This window comes from Alosa sapidissima, chromosome 13 (assembly GCF_018492685.1).
Source record: "Alosa sapidissima isolate fAloSap1 chromosome 13, fAloSap1.pri, whole genome shotgun sequence".
Taxonomy (NCBI): domain Eukaryota; kingdom Metazoa; phylum Chordata; class Actinopteri; order Clupeiformes; family Clupeidae; genus Alosa; species Alosa sapidissima.
In genome coordinates this window covers 13,771,197-13,794,212 of record NC_055969.1, presented here as the reverse complement: position 1 = coordinate 13,794,212, position 23,016 = coordinate 13,771,197, and the positions used below count along the sequence as shown (strand labels likewise).

General features: G+C 43.7%; 1 protein-coding gene across 2 annotated transcripts; it reads left to right on the top strand.

The window, feature by feature from the left end:
• The first annotated feature begins 1,495 nt into the window (after positions 1–1,495).
• On the top strand, positions 1,496–22,664 carry lmnb1 (lamin B1). 2 transcript variants are annotated; one of them, XM_042059039.1, is made up of 11 exons: positions 1,496–2,230; positions 11,553–11,709; positions 12,376–12,501; positions 13,790–13,960; positions 14,566–14,691; positions 16,789–17,009; positions 17,664–17,889; positions 18,744–18,848; positions 19,417–19,536; positions 20,316–20,408; positions 20,795–22,664. In XM_042059039.1, exons 1-11 carry the CDS (start codon positions 1,869–1,871, stop codon positions 20,834–20,836), a joined length of 1,749 nt encoding a protein of 582 aa, XP_041914973.1. In that variant the 5' UTR covers positions 1,496–1,868; the 3' UTR covers positions 20,837–22,664. The 2 variants fall into 2 exon arrangements, with proteins under 2 accessions (XP_041914973.1, XP_041914972.1); XM_042059038.1 differs by having other exon boundaries at positions 20,316–20,438.
• Positions 22,665–23,016: the final 352 nt, after the last annotated feature.

Here is a 23,016-nt window from a genome sequence, read left to right as displayed (position 1 = left end):
CACTTGGCCACCACAACTATTTTTCTACTAAACGTAAGCATCATGATATAATCTCCACAGAGCCGAAATGACGGCCTTTTAAGATGATGATGGGGGGGGGGGGGGGGGGGTGTTAGAAAGTACTTTGCATTGTTTGCATTACATAACTGCCATTTTGAGGACCCAGTGCTGAAATATTAAGCATTTGAATGCATGCATACGGTTTACTGATAAAAGATTTGACTGACCCTTTCAAAGTGATAAATGTTATAAACAAACAAAAACAAACAAGCAGGTTGGCTGTAAACATCCCTGTTGACTACCATATCTTGTAAAGACAAATGCCCTTACACAGTTAAGGGTAGAAAGGTTCCTTTAGGATGACGTATGATGTACACTGGTGTTAAAATCACCCTTATCAAAATGCAATCTGTGATATACCACCAATAAACCTAGTAAGAGGTTAAAAACTATATGTTGATATTGTTTGAATAATTGCCTGACTCTGAAATAATCATTTTAATTTGCTGTAGGCCTATATTTTTAACAGCCATCATGTGTAGTCAGTGCAGTTGTGGATTCGGAGTAGTCTCCGTCAGAAGCCCATCTGAGAGAACTGTTGAACTTTCTTAGTCAGAAGGGAAGACAGCAACACTCTTTGAACACTTTGGTTCAGTGTCATTACTATCTCCCCTCCAGCTCATTTCTCTCCTTGGCGTTCCCTTCATTCCTCAACATTTTGTAATGTATGGCCACGCACACAGGTTACACAAGTGCTCACTTGGTGAAGGTGGTGTGGTCAGAGCAAGCAGAAATGCATGTTGGAATGTTGATGTGGGGTTTCCCCCCCTTTTCTTGTTCTAGTAGTTTTGTAAACCCAGCCCATAGAATTGAGAGTTTGGAGAGCTGCCCACCGACTGGAGTGCTGAAAATGGCAGAATTCCCTCTGGTGCATGTATGCATGTGCATAAAAAAAAAAACCTAAACAAAACACAACATTCAAACAGTAGGCTACAATATCTAAAGAATATAATGCCATTGCTTGTTTTGGAATGATGGTAAAAATGTACTACTTGCATATTTCTAGTTTTTGCTTTAGTGATAGTGATGTGTTTATCACATGGGTTAAACCCATTTTGTTAGTCTTCGCCATCTGGCACCATGCCCTCATACGTTAGCAGTGGAGCCCATAGGGGCGATGTGTCAACATTAGGTAGTCTACCACAGCTCGATCACCACACATCTTATGCCGATCAGGCATGAGAAGCAAGCATTTTGCATGAGGACAAAATAGCCTATTTCCTTTACACATTTGTAAACAAACTACAATTCTATTTACGCGTATTCCCGCAGATTATATACCACGTGTTATTTTGGCGCAACGTTGGATACATTCCTTGTATTTTGAATTTTGTCTCGGACGCTCAAGTTGAAACGAGTCATTGCGTTGCGTCTTACCATTGGTGTATTGTGGTCACGTTGTCATTGCATATTAATGAGCGGCCATATTAGTCAAACCCATTCTTTCATTCGGTTGGGAGACAAAGTGCGGCGTTTTCATGGGCCTTGTGGATATCTTGCCTTTTCGCAGCTTCTACAATAGGCAGTTTACAAATGGTTGTTTTGTTGTAAGCTAGTATTTATTTGATCGCGCAATTCCAAAATTGCAGTAGGAAAACCAACTGCCACTGTAGGCCAAGCTTTATCTGGATTGCTGTATTTAACACGTTTCTTTTAACCAGTCAGTTTGCTCTGGTCGCCTGAGTCAATTGTTCGCGACTCGACATCTGTTTTACACCAGTTTTAAGAGGTTTCATTTGGTGGGTTATTATTATTTTTTTAAATATTAGGCCTACTTTTAAATTTCGAATCAGCATTTTTGTTTTACAATGGCGACCGCAACTTCAACTCCGGCCGGGCAAAGAATAAGCTCCCGCACTGCCGGCAGTACTCCTCTGAGCCCCACGAGGATATCCCGGCTGCAAGAGAAAGAAGAGCTCTGCAACCTGAACGACCGACTGGCCATTTACATCGACAAAGTCCGAAGTCTTGAATCCGAGAATAGCGTTCTGCATCTGCAAATCAGCGAGAAAGAAGAAGTCAGGAGCCGGGAGCTTACGGGTTTGAAATCACTGTACGAAACCGAGCTCGCGGACGCCAGGAGATCCCTCGATGACACGGCTAGGGACCGCGCGAGGCTGCAGATCGAATTGGGAAAGATCAAATCCGAGCATGAGCAGTTACTACAGACGTGAGTGGTTTATACCCGCCATGTGACTTCTTTTCTACATACTGGTTTAAACCGCATGCATTTCTTGTGATAATTTTAGTACTGGCTATTTCTTAACCCCGGCCCACAAGATTGTATTTTGTATCCAGTCCAGCAGGTGTTGAGGTCGTAATGTGATACATGTATCAAGCTGACGCTGATATTTGTTGCCAATTTTCTACACGCTGCTTATGGCGCCTCTGCACTGGTAACAACCAGAATCCCGCGTCTGTGATGTTTTCATTTGAGTCAGTAGGCTACCCCCTCCCCTTGGGTAAAAAAGTTTAACCGCTTAATGTCTACATTGGTTAAGAAATGTTATTTGTAACAATATTTCTTCACAATGTACAGGGATTTCAAACCAACTTCGTTTAGTTGGTGTAGTAGGCTAGATGTTGTACAACAAAAGTCCAGTGTAGCAAAGATGCAGTTTTGACTTTTCCAAGAGCCACACCTATTGATAGTAGCGCATGGGGGAGGGGCGAGTACCTTAGTCCATTCTAGCCATTTGAATGGAATTTATACCGTCATCGCCCAACAGTGCACAGAAGTTTACATTGCGTGCAATTTATTGAATTTCCAGATTGTGGGCTACACATGTATATATTTAGGCATATTTGCCTGTTATAGTTCACGCCATTAAACCAGATCTTTGGCGTTGTATTTTCTGGCGTTGCATTTTCTTTTTTTTCTTTCCAGCCTATATTTCGAAATGACTGTTATGTAGAAACTATTTTTCACGTTACCATGGATGCATGAGGAAATGAATAGTCTTACGTAAGGTTAAGGTGTGACTTAGCCTATAGACCTGCCTTACCCAATACAGAAGTTTTACTCAAGCTTGACAGGATGCACCTGAAAATAATAAAAACTAAATTATTAGATTCACCACCCCATCTGTCCTGGTTGGTAGCCTACATAATGGTAGGCTAGTTGCATGTTAATTCCTTGCCCTGTAACTGCCTTGGTCCCCCTTCTCTGCAGTTTTCTGCTGTCATTATTAAGAAAGGGTTTATCTTGAACTTGGGATAAGAGTTTAAAAAAAGTTAGGCATGTCATTTTATTCTGGCTGTGGTCAGATAGAGTATTTCCATTTGCCCATCTTCAGACCAAGAGGGGGGGGGGGGGGGGGGGGGGGGTCTTTATTTTTTACAGAATTGTCCTCCTACATACCCCTAGTGCTCACGTGAAACTAGTCCACCCAGGGATAATTCCTTCCACAGGTCACATGAGCTGTTGAATGAGTACTCATTCTCAGTTACACAAACATGTCAGCCTTTAAGAACCCTCGGATGTTTCTCTGAAGCTCTGATACCCTGCATATGACAGAAGTATGATTCAACAGAGAGATTTAATGAGTGCCCAACTCACTCCCCTTGCTATGACTGCACTAAGCCGTGCTAACTCCCCCACCATCTTAAATGATTAGTGAGTGCTTATAGCCCAATTTGGTGATTGTAAGGCTTTAACTTAAATGAGCATTTACTAAGTCAGTGTAAACCAAGCCTGACTTTTAAAAAAAAAAAAAAAAACTACCCCTTCTGCCCCTTCCCTTTTATATCAATTAAAGTATGTCATAAACAGGAAATTGCCATGTGCCATGATGGGCTCTGTAGCACAGAAGCGGTTTTGTGCAGCTGCTTTGAAGTACAACATTGTCTGAATGAAGGGCAGTAGATACAATCATAGATGATTTGAATACTTTCATGAATGATCACAACTTCCTCACTTGTAACTTGAAACTCTTTACAGTTGGTTGCAGAACTGCATAGCCATTATATGGTGCTCAGTAGGGATGTAACGGTATGAAAATTTAACCTCACGGTTATAGTGACCAAAAATCACGGTTTTCGGTATTATCACAGTGTTTTTAAAAGTGTGTTCAATATGTTCAGAAAGCACCGATAGGCCTACAAAAGCTGAAATAGTTTCAAAATGTGTCCCGTTCACTTTTTCATATTAAATTGGCTATGTGCTTATATGGAGTTTGCTATTTCTGTTATTTGGATCCAATGAGTGAGACCAAAGTAAGTGTTCAAAATAAAACTTGCTATGGCGTTGGCTATGGCGTTCTCCTGATAACGTGAGTGGAATGGATTTCCATGAGTGGACGCGAACATAAAAAGACGCAGAGTGGCTAAATGATACAGTGTACGTTGTGCGGTGAAAATGTTCCGCCTTTTAAAATCAGATGTAGCCTAATCTGAATCGCAGTTAAAACCATCAATTAGACAACAGAATCAGTAGGGTACCAGTTTTGTTTCATTGTACTAGGCCTACTGTATGTCAAAAGCAGGCTCGGATGAAGCTGGGAAGGAAACACGCGGTTTCAACACCGCGGTAATCAACCGTGATAATTATGATATTTCAAAAGAAAACGATAATTGTTATCGTCAACATTTTTATCGCGGTTTACCATTATACCAGTAATCGTTACATCCCTAGTGCTCAGAGATGGGTTTATTGCTGATGTAGAGTCTTTTGTCTAGAAGAAGCTTTCTGATGAGATTTGAAAATAAATTCTTTTAAAGTAAACTGTTTAATGTTGTGCTCATGAATGTGTGCCTTGAAGTCATTGTTGGACTTTTAGTTAATGCATTTTTGAGTTGAAAACTAATTTTGTACTAGCTCAAACATGTGGATTGTAAGTACATTTTTTTCCACTTGATTAGTTTCGGTCACTCATGTTCCCTGCATATTTTGAATTTGAAATGATTATTACTTGGCATTCTTTGAATACCTAGTCTCTCCCAGCGGCATGGTATGTGACGTTTCACAGAATCGCAGGCTTAGCGTCGACCCCTTGCAACCTCAGTGCACAGAGTTTAGTGATCGCCACCACTCACGTCGACCACACCCTTAGGACATCCATGGCCGCATGGAATTAGGTGTACATGTCAAACGGTGTTAGGTAACTACACGGTTGAATGGAGTTTGTTCTTACAAGCCTTCTGTTTAGTCCTCCTTTTTCTGGTAGTTTATGAGAGTCTCATGCCTGCTAATAGAAGGGTGGGCTTCCTGTATCACTGTAATTGGCTCGGGTATGTATATGCTGAGTTTTGCCCGCTCTTTTCTGACAGCTTGCCTGACACTAATTGGATGTCTGGTTGTCGCTTCTCATAGGATTTATAGCGTATCTGTTTGCAAACTTTGGACGCTAGTACACCAGCATGCCTTTGCACAGCTATGCATACAATTCAGCTTTTGCTGACGGACTTCAGAAAGCGGAAATTCCTCCGCAACTTGCCCTGAAGTTGTGGACACAGTGCTGATCGGCCACAGATGAGCAGTGTATTTTTTTTTTTTTTTTTTTCACCCTTTGAGAACTTAAGCAAAAATGTCCTCAGCATGTTTTCAACTTTTCTGCGTTCCTATCCTCCTCCTCTGCTGCCTCTTGGCACTGCATACTTGTACCATCCTTCAGCACCACCAGTGCTGCTGAACACCCAGAGAGGGGGGGGGGGGGGGCGGCAAGGGACAGGAGGCAGATTTGAGGGCACCCTGATCCCTGGCCCTTGATTGACTGAAGCAGCCACCTTGGGCCCTTTGCCCCCCCACCTGTTTTAAGAGTGCCGGCCACAAACAGATGGGCTTTATTAGAGAATAGCACCCACTGACCACACGTGGCCACACAGTGAAACTCTGCTTTCTCGCATGCAACCCCACTCCTGTTATGGGGGGGTGGGGGTTGTTAAGGTGGGCCCCCCTCCCCCAGAAAACGAATATCCTGTTGTACAGCAGTCTGGCTGTTCGGCTGGAGTTTCTCGAGTTCTCATCTTTGCAATGCCGGGTGATAAATACAGGCTTGCTTAGATAAACAACACTTTTTAGGAAGTGGGTAGATCTTAAGTTGATGTCATTTGTTTCAATCTAAACATAAAACATATAATTCTTAACAGCTGTCTTTTTTCAAGTCTAAACTGTGGTGGCAGTTTAATGGAGGAATGTTTATTTTATCCAGCAAAAAAAAAAAAAAAGCCTCAGAATGAGCTTATTCCATGAGGTGGAGGCAGTGGTCTTTTTATGTGTCCAGGCCATAAACAAAGTGTGTTTCAGAATGACCTAGTTTCGGCGCAAGTTTCATTGGAAAGCCAAGTGGCCCTGTTGTCGTGGAGGGTGACAGTTGTTTTGAGTGTTGGAGGTAGAGTAGCCTAGACTAGCGACGAGGTGAAACAGACTCGGCATTGAGTGAAGGAGCAGCTGTGAAGTGCTCGTGATGTAAAGTAAAGCTCCTGGTGGCCCAGCTGTTCACACACTTTCTCGCTGAGGATCAACAAAAAATGTGTCTCTTTGTGTGGCTTAATGCACATGCGTATCATCCAACCAGTAAGAGGTGCGGGTAAATCGGAGTCTGATTTCTTCAGGTAGAGAACTTGTGATCTTCAGGGTCTGTGTGCGGTTGGCAGACACTTTTGTCTATTTATGTAATTAATCTATCTATCTATAATCAATCTATAATTTGAATATAGACAGACACATAGTGAGTCATTGTGATTCAAGCCGGAAAAAGAGGCTGCCGTTGTACAGACACGTTGTACTGAAATGGAAAGGAATATGAAACAAAACACTGCACCTGTGAAATGCATGTCAGCCCTGGAATGTCTGTGTGTGTGTGTCCTTAATCACATCTAAAGAATGTACGTTTTGGTGCTTTTCCAAGAATCCTTTGCCTTTGGCCATCACGTGCAAAGCCTTTTTGTTACGATGTTCTTGGACCTCAGGAGGACTGCTTGTGAGCACATGAAACAAGCAGGAGGAGGGGGATCAATATCTACACTGTCTTTTACTCTTCTCCTTTGCCAGCCTGTTGCAGATGTATGTGAAATGCCAGTCATTCCAGAGGCATTCCCCACATTCTGTGCTCTACCTTTACACTGCCGAGAGTCGCCCTTACCTCTGTCCCCTCCAGCAGGAAAACAGAGGTGGGGAGGGGGGTTGCCAGAGTGATTTGTTCCCCCTCTCTCTTTTACCATCCATGCTTTATTACAAAAAAATGTGAGGCCCCTTCAAAAGTCAATCTCATGTTTTCTCTCCTGCTGCGGAAGCTACTATGTCAGCAAAGCTAATCCCACAAAGGCATGGAGTGACTTATGTTTATTTTTTTAAGCTGGATATCTTTTGGGCGTTTCTTTCAGTTAATTGCACAGCACCGTTGAACTGTATAGAATGCTTATTAGCCATAAAGACTCTTACGCAACACGCATGTTGTGGCTAGCTATAAGCTAACCTGGGAATTCGCTGGGGCGCCAGTTGGAATCTCATGTGATGGGAACCCCTGGCTGGCTGGAGTCAGTCATGCGTTAACGCATTTCTGTGCTGTTCTCACAGCATATGTGTGCTTGAACAAACGGACACGGGCCCCTACGTGGCTTTTCCCAACTGCTTTGCCATGTGAACGGCCAACTGCGAGTCACATGAAGGCTGCTCGAGCATTTGTGAAACTCCTCTCCAGCAAGATGTGGGTTCATGACCTGAAATAGGTTGAAAGTCTAGACGTCCACTACTCACACACTAGTTATTTGCTCCTGGTGTTAGAGAGAGTACTTAAAACCCTCAGGCATGGCGATACAGTACCAGAAATGCCTAGTGTGTGTGGGTGTATAGCTATGTTGCTATTTCCACATTAGTGAATGAGTGGAGCGTTCTGTCAATACAAATCCCTCCTCCCCCAGCAGGGGGTCCATGGGGGGTGGGTTGGGATCAATGAGGGCCTCAGGGTCCTCTTCACACATGTTTGGGGCATACTTTAGCCATCCCGTGGCAAGCCCTGGCTTTGGAACATAAGAATACAGCAAAGCTCAGTTCAGAAAAAGAGGCCAGTGTCTGTGCCCCCCCCCCCCCCCCCCCACCCCATACACATATACGCACACAGACACACACACACTCAAAAGCCCTCACATGAGTGAGTTCCAGTTGACCGCTCCACAACCGTACCTCATCATATCCTGTGCGGCAGTTTTTCTTTCACGCCCAGAGAGTGGCCATTGTGGAAGCAGGAAGTACTTCCCTGACCCTTCCATGGGATTCCTAGCCCCAGCTGAGACGTTATCAGCGGCCAGTTGGTTATGATTTTGGGTGGACTTCCTCAAGGAGCCCTCATAGTCAGCAGCCTTTCCAGAGATGTCTGTGTTCTCCCCAATCAGAGGGCAACCCACTGAGTACCCTTTCAAATGCTTGAGGATGCGCGTAGTTGAATTCTTGGTGTGCCTCAGTGGTTCTCAAACTTTCTGTCATTCCCCACTTTGGAGGTGTGGAATTTTCAAGCCCCACCTGACCTCATCAACCCGGCAAAATGGTAACATTAAAATATATTTCGCATTTTTGTTACACGTTACATTTCTTGCTCGGTTCGCTGGATCAGATATTATCTTAATTCATATGTCGGTCTGTTTATGACCCCCATGTTTATGTGGCTGTTTTGTTTTGAATCTATGATTACATCACATTATATTACATTACATTAGGCTGATCATTATAGTCATATGGGCATTATTAAAGATGGGCACAAAAAATTCTCCTGTTCATCCAGCCCCACCTGCCATGTATCTATTCCCCAGGACCAGGGCATAGTTTCATAAGAAAAATCTGCACATGCCAGTCTGTGCAATAAAGGTTTTTACTTAGAATTTGTGCAAGCTTTCGGTCTGCGGACCTTCTTCAGGCAGTCGATCCAGGAAATCCAGAGACAGGATTTCTGGTAGGAAAAAAAGCATAATTTGTGGCCTAATACGTTTATTTATAATAAGTTTGTTTGCTCTTATGCAAAAAAAAAAGAACCCAAGACCTTGTTTTTGCAGAAGAACTTTAAATTGATTTAACATGTCAATAGACTGAGACTACTTGTTGTCGCTCTTGGGCAAGCTCTGGTGACAGGTTTACACTAGATCCTATCTCCTAGTACATCAGCTTACCTCGCCCATCAAGTTGTAGTGGAGCCACTGGATAGATCTAATCATTTTGCGCCTCTCGTTGTGACTACCGTATTTTCCCGACTATAAGTCGCACTTTTTTTCATAGTTTGGCTGGTCCTGCGACTTAAGTCAGGTGCGACTTATATATGAAAACAATATGTAATTGAACATGTTTTTAAATGTTGATTGCATTGCATTCTCCACATTTTTATCAGCATTTTTGTTCAGTGAATCTTTGGTAAATTGCTTTACAATTACCATTGGGCCTATAGGCCTATGGCCTGCTTGCTTCGGTCACGTCCTTTTAAAACTGCATCTTTTTTTCTCTCGTGAGCATTTAATCTGCTGCCAGCTTGTGACTCCACATCGCCCAAAATGCTTGATTGCATTGTATTCTCCACATTTTAGATACATTTTGGTCTACCACATGGCATTTTCTTTCAGCGAATCTTTTGCTTTGCAATTACCTTCCTGCCCTCCTCTTGGCTGCCTTCACTCCTTCATTTTCATTAACATGAATCTTTTTGGCCTCAATAATCCAGTTACATAGTCTCTGTTTTTGTTTTTGGATTTTGTGAAATACATTTCTAAATAAATGCGACTTATAGTCTGGTGCGACTTTATATATGTTTTTTTTCCTGCTCACGATGCATTTTTTGACTGATGCGACTTATACTCAGGCCAGCCCGAAAAATATTTTCGTTTGCCGTAACCCGACCGACCATGTCAATTTAGAACCGACCCAAATATTTATTTTTTTCCCCTTTTAGTCTGTCCGACTTGCCGGTTGTAAACTTGCGTTAATACCGACCGATTGTTTTTTTTTTTTACTCTAAATAACCAATACAAATGCAATAAAATAATATTCTTTCAGTAGGCCCAAGTACTGTGAATATAAATTGCCTACATGCAAACGTGGTTCACTTAAATAAAACCCTGTGGCGTCATCTCTACACCATTGGTTTTACTCACACAAACTGATAACGCTTTTACTTGGCACGAAGTTCTGGAAGAACTGTGGCCAGATCTTTTCTAATCCCTTCTCCCCCCTAGTCTAACGGTGACCGTGTCGGAGTATTGAAATTAGTTGTGGTCTATTCAGCATTTCTCAAAATATGGGTCCGCAACATGGAGACTGCCTGTCCGCGGAGTCGTGGAGTGAAATTAGGCCCGGTGCTTCATCTGATAATTTGCTGCGCAGTTGATCAAGAAACCGCGGGTTGACGAAAAAAGAAAACAAACGTTTCTGCTATCGATGTCATTAAACATGGAGCCCTACAATTAAGTGGTGGTATGAACATTCATTCAATGCGCGTCTGCGCGAGAGAAACTGAAACTAATCGATAACGTTGGTATCAAAGCTCCGCTTCAACCTGTTGGAAGGCTATTTATTTATTTAACGAAACTTAATAGAACAACGTTTTTTGGAACTTCCTTAGAAACAGAGCAGAGACTGTATAATACACTGTATAGCACTGAGTATTGTATAGTCAAATTTCAATATAACGTGGCCAAGAGCTATTGTAGCCTTCTTTCTGGGTACATGTAGATGAGCCCTATGACCCCAAAGTCTGCCATAACCGGGCCTCAGGTCAAAGAAGTTTGAGAGGCTGGTCTATATAACCTGCATCAGAATGAGGTTTGCAATGGTGCGCCTGAAGGCACGGGTTGAAGACTCAGTCAGTTACGTCACGATATGCACATTTGTGTAAATTCATTCCTACGTAATCACCATGACCAAAATTGTAATTTTTTTTTTTTTTTTTTTTACTTTGAATCTTGAAAAAAAAAATATTGACCTACCTACCGACCCCATTTTAAAAAATTTTTTGGCTATTACTGCAAACAAAAATATTTTTAAGGATGGCCTCAGGAGCGACTTATAGTCTGGAAAATATGGTACTAATCCTTTCAATGGCCAGCATTGTTCTGTGTAGGGCACACCTTCTGTTATTGGGTGTTGTCTGGTGGCTGTTGTTGATGTCTTAACAGTTTTTAACTATTTCTTTGAAAACATTTAACACTATTGGGTAACTCTCTGGCTATGCATTCCAGCCATTGATTTGGTTATTTGATTTCAGGGGGTTTGCCAAGTCTGATTTGTTTTGTATCAATGAAGGTGGTTAGATTGTTGATTTTGTGGGTGGAGCATGAACTCTCCAGCCAATCTTGGAGCTCCCTTCCCTTGATCCAGCCCTCACCTTTCCACCCCCAGTTACACACTTAATACTCCTGATGTGGAACCAAAGAGGGTCACCCCCACTCAAAGCTGCTTTTCAGTTGTTAGTTTGCCTTAAGGCCACTGTTCAGCCTCTCCCCATGTCTGCTGATCCTGATCCTCTTGTTGCCTGTAATGCGGGTGACTGTTCTGATGACTTCTCCCATCCACACAGTCACGCCAAGAAGGACGCAGACCTCTCCGGCACCCAGGCCCGGCTGAGGGACCTGGAGGCGCTGCTCAACTCCAAAGATGCAGCTCTGTCCACCGCACTGTCCGAGAGGAAGGCCCTGGAGGCGGCCGTGGCTGACCTGCAAGCCCAGGTCCAGGAGGTATGGTGCAAAAGCTATATATAGTTCTGGAAAAAATTAAGACACACACGCACATAGATACACACAGATACAGCTCTGGAAAAATTAAGAGACCACTGCACATTTTGCTGATGTCATCCTACAGTTGCTGGGGGACATTCAAATGAGTTGATGGGTCATATTCAAAATTAAGCCAAAATCAAATCGTCAACTCATTTGAATGTTGCTCAGCAACCATAGGATGACATCAGAAAATTGTGCAGTGGTCTCTGCAGTCTTTATAAGTTTATGACATTTTATTATGCTATGACGAAGCTCTACAGATAACCCAAGGTTTTCCTGTATTTATATGGGGGGGGGGGGGTCCCTGTGAACCTGGGTCCCTGTGGGCACGCCCCTGGTTTTCTGTAGTGTTACTCATAATGTCAGTAAAATGGTTTGTGTTCTTACTGCTTAATCACTTTTGGACTTTGAGTCATGTCATTAAATTGCCAATAGGGGGCAATGTCAAGTTACATGTTGTACTGGCCCTTTCAGCCCTGAGGACGAGTCTTGAAACGGCAGAATCTACCATCATTCAGATGGGTTGAATTAATCTTGAGATTTCTCACATCTCAAAATCACATCCCCCCCCCCTCCCTCCCTCTCCTCCTTTCCTCATTGTGCCTGTGTGCTTCCCACCCTCAGCTGGATGCAGGCTTGATCGCAGCCAAGAAGCAGCTGGGCGACGAGACTCTGCTCCGCGTGGACCTGGAGAACCGCTGCCAGAGCCTGATGGAGGACCTGGACTTCCGCAAGAACATGTTTGAGGAGGTGAGCCTTTGAGCACATCCCACCCACCCTCCCTTTTTTCAGTAGGTAGAACCCACTCCACCAGTCACCCAGGTGAAGGAAAACGCATTGGGCCCTCCGCAGGAGAAAACTCTGACATTTTCCACCTGCCGCGAATGATTGACGTGTGAGAGCAGACCTGTTTTACCACCCATGCCAGACAACCTGTTTTTTCCCTTTAGACATCAGTGTTTACTTGAGGTCTCCACCAGCCAGCCAATACCTGTTTAAGCGACTGTACAACATCTGTGGGCACCTCTTTGTTTGACATTTCTGAGCAATTACTTGTTTTATTGCACCACTTTTCTAACTATTGATGCTGTGAAAGTTCATTGAACCTGTGCCAAACCAGACATGCTAAACCTTAACGTGCCATTTGGTTATGATGAAGGCATTCTCCCTGGTTTTCCTGATTGCACAATAATTAGTGTTGCAAAAATTAAAGTGGTTATGCTACATCAAAGAATATTTATACCACACAGACAAATAATACAATATAAAGATATACTGACATATACAGACCTGTACATTTATTTATTTTACATTTATTTTTCTGCCTATGTATTGTGTTCATTGGGTTCAGTCAGTTAGATCATGGCTGGGAATGGATTACAGTGGTGCATGTGTTTAGCTTACAGGCTGAAATGGCCATTTCATTGAGCCCTGTTTAATTCACAAACCTATCTGGGACACGTCCGCCTGTAGAGTTGACTTAACAGACAGATCACATCAATGAAAGGGTACAGACCTCTGTGTGTGTGTGTGTGTGTGTGTGTGTGTGTGTGTGTGTGTGGCTCTGTCGGGGGCTAGCCCATCTGATTAGTACTCAGCGAGTGACTGCTGGCCTTGCTGACCTGAGCAGCCGCTGCAGATTATGCTGTGAAGCTGCAGTCCTTTTGTTGGCCCTTTACTATGAGCACGCCGCTGAATGAGACGTATTGTGCACTATGTTGACAGAAGGTTTTTTGTTTTTTTCCCCCTCCATTCCCTCTCTGGTCCCCTCCTACTGCCCTCTCCTACGCCTACCTTCACACGCTACTCTTAACAACCCTCTTCAACTTTATCACCTCTTCTCTCACTCAATCGCTCTATTGTTTTCACTTAACGCACCTTGACCTTTCTTTTGCACTTTTCTTCCTCTCTCTCTCTCTCTCTCTCTCTCTCTCTCTCTCTCTCTCTCTACATCTCTCTGTTGCGCTCTCTCTCCTTCCTTCCTTCCTTCCTTCCTTCCTTCCTTCCCTCCAACCCCACCTCCCCACCCCCGCTGTAGGAGATAAAGGACACTCGCCGCAGCCTCGAGACGCGTATGGTGGAGGTGGACTCTGGCCGGCAGGTGGAGTACGAGTTCAAGCTGCAGCAGGCCCTGATGGACATGCGCCAGCAGCAGGAGGACCAGCTCAAGCTCTACAGAGAAGAGATGGAGTCAACCTACGTGGCCAAGGTCAGCTTCAGTAAATGCACTTTATCCACAGCAGTTCAGGTGCCATTTCAGGGCAAAAGGTGGTGGTCTGTTCACACAATCAAAACACACAAGTAACAAACAATGTAGTGTCTGTGAAATGTTAAGAAATCTATAGTCATAGGAACTGGAAGTGGACATATTGTACAGTTTGAGGTGTGAAATGATTAAACAGAAAGTACCAGGCCACTGTTTGGGTAAATGGCATTAGTGGCATAAGTCAAAAAGGGTTCCCACAAGTGAAGAGTTTTGTGTTTGTATCTATTTCTTAGTGAAGGGGTCCAGTAAAGAACATGATGGTTGGCAGCTGCTGTAGAAAATATTTTTAAAAAGGCTTTTGCAGAGAGAGTGGTCACAAGATTCAAGCTTTAATGTCTTCACACCTCAGCAGAGATGCCCATGTGTTAAACTATGGCTTCCTTTCTCTTACCCTCACCCTCAACCCCCCTCACGGTCTCTGCAACAGTGTAGCAGTTCCTCTTTGCAGTTTTTTTTCAGTGTCGCGCAGGTTTCTCTTCTCTGTGCGAGTGCTTTAAACCCCGGCTGCTGTCTGTGTGTGTGACTGTGTTTTGTGTTTCCCGTTGCAGCTGGAGAACGTGCGTCTGTCGTCGGAGATGAACAGCAGCGCTGCCAGCATGGCCCGCGAGGAGCTGAAGGAGTCGGCGCTCCGCGTGGAGAGCCTCGCCGCCCAGATGGCCAGCATGCAGAAGGAGGTGCGCACTCTTCTCATTAACTTCCCTCCTCCTTTTCCTCCTCCTTTCCTCTCCTCCTCTCCTCACTGCTCTCTTTCTCTGCCGCTCAGTCTGCCCATCACATTTCACTCGACTGTCACGTCTTCCTTTCTTTCTCAACTTTCTCCCCCTTCATCTTTGTTTTTAATTCCGCCTCTTCCTTTTCTTCTTCTTTTCTGCTAGTTTCGTGTTTTTTTTATCGTGTGGTTTTTTTATTTTTTTTTCTATCATCAGCCGCATCGACCAGCTGTGGTGGTTGTGGTGAACAGTTAAATTCTCCACTCTATTTCTCTCTTGATGCTTTATGTGGCGAGCATGCTGGTTTTAAAGTCTCTGTAGTTGTTGGATCATCAAAGCTGATCACATTGTAAGCAGGGCTGTAGTGGAGGCTAACCACACGTAAACGCCATTTATGCACCACCTCGATTTCGGAAAATGGCCTTTATGCACCTCTAAATTGCACTTAAGTGCCTACATACATGGATCCCAACACACTGAATGCATACTAGATAAATTATTGTAGTGGTTTGTCTGAAAACGTTAGCCTATAGGCCTTATAACGTGAGGCTACTTAACAAGATATGTTGTGCTGTCTTTTCTCCATTTTAACCTCATTTTGCAGACACAGGTGAGACAGACATTGATGCAGAAAGCACACAGGGAGGAGAGAGAGAGAGATAGAGAGAGGAGATGAGGAAAGAGGAGAAACAGAGAGAGAGCGAGAATAAGAGAGGAGGAAAAGAGGAAAGACAAACAGAATGAAGGAAAAGTGGAGAGAGAAGGAGAAACCAGGAAGAGGAGAAGCAGAGGCCAGAGGAACAGAGAGAGGAGAGATGGAGAGCAGATGCCACCCACACATCTGGACTGAGAAGCAACAGACACAATTGAATAGTGATTATGTGGCCTATATGGAATACCCACCCAGTGATGCTCATACTGCCAACAAATGGTAGCCTATTGTGATGTGGTCATGATGCAAATACTCTGGGTATTCTGTGGTCCACCTTCCCGGTGACAGTGTCGTGGTTCGCCTGATCACATCATTTATAGTTTACCCACCTCTTTTTTCTATCCACTACACCCCTGGTCATAAGGGATACTCTGAAGCAGTTTTTTGCAGCACAATCAGAAACTCTATGGTCCGTCGACCTTTGATTGGCTGTATAATCTCTGGTAACTTTGGAACATGCTGATCACACAGTTGATGGGAATTTAAATCTTGCACAAGAGTCTCCTTCCTCAAAATGGCAGGTAGTGCCTGTTTCACTTTTTAAAGGAGAACTCTGACAATTTTCTACATTGTCTTCCCGAGGTCACTGAGTACTGCCGGTACGATTTATTTTTGATATCATGCCCCCAGAGTGTAGCATTGTAGCTGCCTGACTGCTCTAGCTGTTGGCTGCAGCAACTCAAGAAATGGAGATCGATGTGAAAAATTGCAGGAGTTTTCCTTTAAGCTCTGTCTCAAGTCTAATAAGAGGTGTGCACAGTCACTGAGCTTCAGGGGAGTATTGCTATAGAAAGAGTCATCCCTGGTAGTAAGTGTTTCTGTTTTGGATCCTGACCTATGCCAGTTGCCAGAAATATTCTAGAAGCTCTTGGATACATTTCTAATGATTCTGTAATGATCTGGGACACCTGTCGCATTGCGTCTGAGTGCTCTAGCTAGCTGATTGTAATTACGGTCCATCTGTTAGTGGCATGCCTAATGAGTGTGTGGAGAAATGGTGAGATGCTGTTGGTCTGCTACACATCTGAGTCAGTGATGGTGACGGGAGCAGTGGTGACCGGAACAATGGCAGGGAGTGAGCCACGCATGCTCTGCGGAGGTTGTGTTAGTCTTGTACCTGCCAGTGTCACTTGTTCCAAAATAACATGGCGTCAAATGACCCATTTATTATTTTTCTTGTGGAAAATAAGTGACCGAAATTAAATTTGGGAAATGTCACATGCAGACACTTTTGGCCGCCTGTATTTTAAAAATCTTGCCTATGGCCTTGGTGTCTCAGTCATATAAAATCATAATAATTATGGTACATTGTGTGTGTGTGTGTGTGTGTGTGTGTGTGAATGTTTCAGTCTCGTGGCTGGCAGGATCGCATCAGCGAGCTGGAGTCAGCCCTGGCCAATGAGCGTGACACCAGCCGACGACTGCTGTCCGAAAAGGAGCGTGAGATCGCCGACATCCGTGCCAAGATGCAGCTGCAGCTGGACGAGTACGAGCAGCTACTGGACGTTAAGCTGGCCCTCGACATGGAGATCAATGCCTACCGCAAGCTCCTGGAGGGAGAGGAGGAGAGGTGAGGCAGAGGAGAGAACACGCATTTAACCCAAACGCACACAATAACGACCCAGTCCTCACGGACACAGCAGTCAACAAAGAAGGCAATGAATATCCGCGAGAGAGAGAGAACCTAGAAATCTAGAAGTGCATCTGTCCCAATAGAGACTGGAGAGATAAATGAAGACTTGTGATTGATGCCCTTGTGATTGGCTACATAGAGAACAAGGATAATCATTTGATGGCTGTGCTGAGCCTGCTGTGCACACACACTTGTCAATATGTTTGATTTAGACAGTAAACTAGGGATTTGTTTTCTTTCTTTCTTGCTCAAACTAGTTTTGAAAGAGATTTGACTGAAGTACAAACCCACTTAAAAGAGAAAACACAGAAAAGAGGAATTGAATCTATGCCCTTAGACTTGCCACTTATAGTTGGACATTTACACATAGGGTGATGGGAAAGATCACATGTTTGACCCAAAACAAGCAGAATTCTGCTTAAACGGCACAAAAGCAGGAAAGAAAAGTTGGTGCACAGACACCGACACCAACACTTCATGTAATACTCTGTGCTTTGAAATAAACATTATTCTTTGTGTCTCATGTTCTTTCTCTCTGTCCTTTTGTTTCCATCTCTTTTTTGTTTGCTCTCTCCATCTTTCCCTCTCCAGGCTGAAGCTCTCCCCTAGCCCATCGTCTCGCGTGACTGTGTCGCGGGCGTCCTCATCGCGGAGCGTGCGCACCACGCGGGGCAAGAGGAAGCGCGTGGATGTGGAGGAGTCTGAAGCCAGCAGCTCGGTCAGCATCGCCCACTCGGCCTCGGCCACTGGCAACGTCTGCTTTGACGAGCTGGACGTGGACGGCAAATTTGTCCGTCTGCAAAACGCCTCCGAAGAGGTGAGCGATTGCACATACGCTAGCACACACTCTAACACACACACACACACACACACACACACACACACACACACACACTTACTTTCCTACTGAGAGGAGGCGATCAGATATGCAAACTTGCTGTCGTGTACACACGTCCAAACTCAAACTGTCTCTGCCTTGCAGCAGGACCTTGAAAAAAATGAGGGAACACACACACAGTGCAGACACTTTCTAGTTTTATTTAGAGGAGTTGAAGGAAATGACCTCATTCACAAGCACTTGCAGGACATCACCAAACTGGAAGGTGTGATATTGTGACCACTACACCCACAGGAGCACATGCAGATAGAGGGAGACCAAGAGATAATATGAACGTCAACATAAATCCCACAAAAAGCTTTGAGCGCCTTTTATTTTAGTTGATTTTAAAGAGAAACTGTCCCTCATCCCAATCTCTACCCCTCCTGGGTTCTTTTCTGTGTCTCAAAAGACTTTTTCCTAAAAAAATGAGGCACTACATAATAAGGGAGAAGACGATAAGCAAGATGAGTCTTTTGAAACCCCATGCAGTGTGATGAGATGTTTGATTGTAGAGTGCTGTGTCCCTACAGCCTAGTGTGTGGCCCCTGTGCCTGCAAGCTCATTCCTCAGCGTGTAAATATGAAGGCTCGTCTGGGAGCCTTTGGTCCCCGGGGGTGCCCACATAACGCTGACATTTGGTTCCCATTACTACTGGCAGGTCTCCACACGCTGTTTTGGCCCCTCCAGCTGTTTGTACCCCGTGTGTTTGCACCACTGTCTTTCTGTGTGTATTGTATGTGTGTGTGTGTGTGTGTGTGTGTTTATGGTCTTTGTCTTGCTATGTTTATCAGGACCAGGCCATGGTGGGGTACGAGATGACCAGAGTGATCGGCGACACCTCGGCCACCTACAAATTCACCCCCAAATACGTCCTCAAGGCTGGGCAAAAAGTCACTGTGAGTCACCTTTCCTATTCTGTCATTCTACATAAGGCAAAATGTTAACTTTAATTCTTTTTTTAGCACCTACTTTTTTCAGTTAACAGGTGTGCCTCCTTCTATTAGTCAGTTCAGTCATGTACCAGGGAATGAGCCCACCCCCCCACACTATACCCTATATATAATAGTTGAACAGCATTAACACTGTGTAGACGTTTTCATTATGTTGTGATACAAATGTTACTTCCTAGTTCAGTTATTACACACACACACACACACAGGCTTAAGCTTCTCAGGCACTATGCTGGAATTCAGGCGTGGGATGGGCCGAGTTTGGGATTTGCAAAATGGATAATTATGTATAACTGCTTCGAACATTGATGATTACTTCAGGGACATAATATTTGTTTTGATGTCCTCCGAATAGAATAGGGCTACAGTTAGTCTATGGAGATTGTACTGATTGTACTTCAAAACACACTTTTTTCCCGTGGTGGTTGAGGGCCTTTGGGTTGGGAAAGGTTTTTGTTTTTACTGTAAACCTGAGGCCAGTAGTAAGTGGAGTTTGTGTGGTTTTGGCCTCCAGATCTGGGCCTCCAATGCTGGCGTGAGCTCCAACCCCCCCACCGACCTCGTCTGGAAGAGCCAGAGCTCCTGGGGCACCGGGGAGGACGTGAAGGTCGTGCTGACTGACCCTCAGGGAGAGGTATGGCCAGCGCACGCTGTCTGTCCGTCTCTGTCTTTGTCCATCTGTGTCTTCTCTCGCTGCTACAACCTTTCAATCTGTCTTTGACTCTGTCTGTCTGTATGCGTCGTGAAAAGAATCACAGACACCGTTTAGTTCTCAGTCAGTCTTTATCTTTCCCTTTCACTCTCATTCTCCTTCTGTGTATACACCAAGCATTGCTTTCCGACGATGCTTCCCACAGTTGCACTTTCTAGTTGTACTTTCAAATAAGCGCAAATATCATCTTTGTAATGGCTTTCAGTAAATGGAAAGCAAAATACACATTTAAACAGCTGGCAGTTCAAGGCTGACTTGGCTGTTTGTATTTCCTGCTAGTCACTAGAAACAGGAAGCAAGGCTCTCGTTAGTGGTGACGTCAACAGAGGTGCGGTGGTCAGTGAGGTCTCCTGGTAACAGGGAACAGTTGGCTGAGTGAAGTGGGTTGATGAGTTGTCAGATTAGCACATTTACCAGAAGATGAGCACAGGAAAGGCCTGTGCTTCGGTGACATTGCAACAGAATAAAAAGTTGTGAAATCACACACTTCTCCTTGTTAGTGTTGAAAGAAAGGAAACCTTGAATAGTAGGTTGTTCAGGAAAGCGTTTGTGTACTCATTCTTTGTATGGGCAATTGGGTATGTTGAGGTTTGGAAGCTGGTTCCGCAGAGGGATTATTGTGGAATGAGTGGTTCCCATGTTCACCAGCAGAGGTCAGCCTTTACTCAGTCAAGTAATGTGACCATGACTTGTTCCAACAGGAGGTGGCTGTGAGGAGTACAGTGTTCAAGACAGCCAGTGCTGAAGAGGAGGAAGAGGAGGATGAAGACTACGACGATGAGGACGGTGTGGAGGTAATGGAGGAAGATCTCTTCCACCAGCAGGTACACCTCCATTGGATTTCTGCTGCTGCTGCTGCCACTCTAGCTAACTAACCGCAGCCACCCCACCCCTCAGAGATCTGCACCGGATGCCATCCAGAGTCATCTGATCTTTGGGGATGGTGTGGCTCACAGCATAAATTTACTAACACAGTCCAGAGGCTCTGCACAGAATATCCAGTTGGAGGGTGCTTTTGCTGTGTTTCGTCATTACTTGGATGTGGATGTTATTGGTGACTGTGGTAACCCTAGTAATAACAATATAACTAATAATAAACCTCTTCAATAGGTGGTTGTAATGTCATCGTTATTGTATTGTTCATAATGTGTGGTTGTTTTTGTTTGTTTTGTAAATTTAGGGAGATCCCCATCCTGCCAAGAGAGGTTGCTCTATCATGTAATCTCATCCAACCACCTCCAGACCGCTCACCTCATCCTCCAACAACTTGTCACTGCCAGCTGCCAACCCTACCATCACAGAACTATTTTTATACCTTTTTAGTGATTGTAAAAACAAACAAAAACAATTTTTTTTCTTAGGTTTATTTTTTGGTGACACAGTACATTTTTATTTTTATGCAACTCATGATTTCACAGTACTGGGCTTTGTATGAACCAAATTATAATTTCTATAATTATTATTAATAATATGTTTGTTTTATCAGAGGGGAGGACTTTTTTTGTAGCACAACAAATTGGAACATCTGTGACCAGAGGCAGCTTTGTGAAATTGTCAGTTCCTTCAGGTGCTGTGACTAAAAAACACTTCTCAGTATCTCTACTCTCTATTTCTACTCTTATGAAGAAATTTAGGATTTTAAAGCCTTTTTCTAGAAAGTGTTGATTTTTTTTATAGGAGCTTCTTTCTCTCTCTGATAGTCTTAGAAGGTTAAGATGGAAATATAGGCTGTATTTTACATGCATGCGAGTGTAAAGAGAATAAAGATTAAAGTTTGTAAAGTGTTTTTTTTTTTTTTTTTTTTTTATTATTATTATTATTATTATTATTATTATTATTATTATACCTACCGGTAATTGGTTGATACTCCATCTTAACAAAAGACAACTGTGGCCTACTGGTTTGGGTATTGGACTTGTGAAGGTGGCCGGTTCGATCCCTGACTAGTAGGAAAAATGTGGGTGGGGGGAGTGATTGGACAGCGCTCTTCCACATCCACAACTACAGATGAGGTGCCCTTAAAGCAAGGCACCTAACCCCCCCCCCCAACTGCTCCCCGGGTGCCGGATCAGGGGCTGCCCACTGCTTTGGGTGTGTATGTGTGCTCGTAGTGAGCTCACTGCTCGGACTGTGTGTGCCCCCGAATGGGTGAAATGCAGAGAACAAATTTCTAGTAGGAACTTCCTACATGACCATACAGTCTAACTTAACAAAGATCTACAGCGTTAAGCATTTTTGTTTGTTTTGTTTTTGAGGACAGCGAAATTGATTGTCTTATAAACACAAACCACTAGTTACCAATGTGACGTCTGTGTTGTAGGACCTCCCGTGCAGATGAACATAAACCCCTCATCTTTTGGCACAATAACTACAGGGAACACCAATGGAATATGGAATATGCCTAAATTAATAAGTCATGTGTACCACAGACCTGCAGATAGTACTGTATATCTATAATGGTCATGAAGACTAAAAGCATGTTTTATTAATTTCTTTCTTTTTCATTTGATAATCATTGTCATACTCCACTGTACTGGGCTGAAGGGACCCTCCTTAGGGTTTGGCAGGGTTTCTAGCAGACCCAAAGTTTGTAGCTCCTGTTAAATATGATTTCAGTAGGTAAACCTATGGAGTTTTCTAGTCTACTCTGAAAGAGTTCCATAACTGGACTCAAACCTGTACCTACACTGTCGACTCCAAATTCTGAATTTACTGTCAGCAACTGGTGTAACACTACAAAATAATCAGTCTTCTTGTGCAGTTGTGAATGGGGATGGACTGTATGCAATACACTAAGGAAGCTGATTCTAATGTCTCCTTTATGTCGAAGTACCCCCTTTGACTGGAGATTTCTGAAAATGTGATTGCCTATTTGTCTTACACAAACCGCCGCATTGTATTCCTTATGCCTATTGGATTGAAAGATAACCATTGTATTAGGTCTGTGGGTTTTTGTCAGGGTGTCAGTTAACTTGCATGCATTTTATTTTTGAGTTGCTGTAACCTTAACATTTAAAATTTTAAATAAACTATTGATTTGTTGTATTTTCTATCTGCTGTGCAGAGAAGTCATTGTGTAGTTTGTGGAGAAAGGAAGCTACGGTAAGGCTTGGGGAAAGGCTCAGTAAAATTGAGATTAAGCTTAAATAGCGTTTAAAGATTACTCATTGTGCTGTTGGATTTGCTGGATCATAAGATCAAGTTTGCCTGTCCCTGTACTTGTGTGCACAAGTAAAAAAAAATGTTTTAGCCGGTCACTTTTCTATTGAGCTATTGCTTGACAAATAAAAGCAAGTGTATCTTGCTATTGAAAAGAGTGTAATAGTTAGGAAAGTACCCTTTGTAGTCTTATATGTTCTTAAGTGTCACATAGGCTACTGATCAGTGACTGGTGTCCATAGG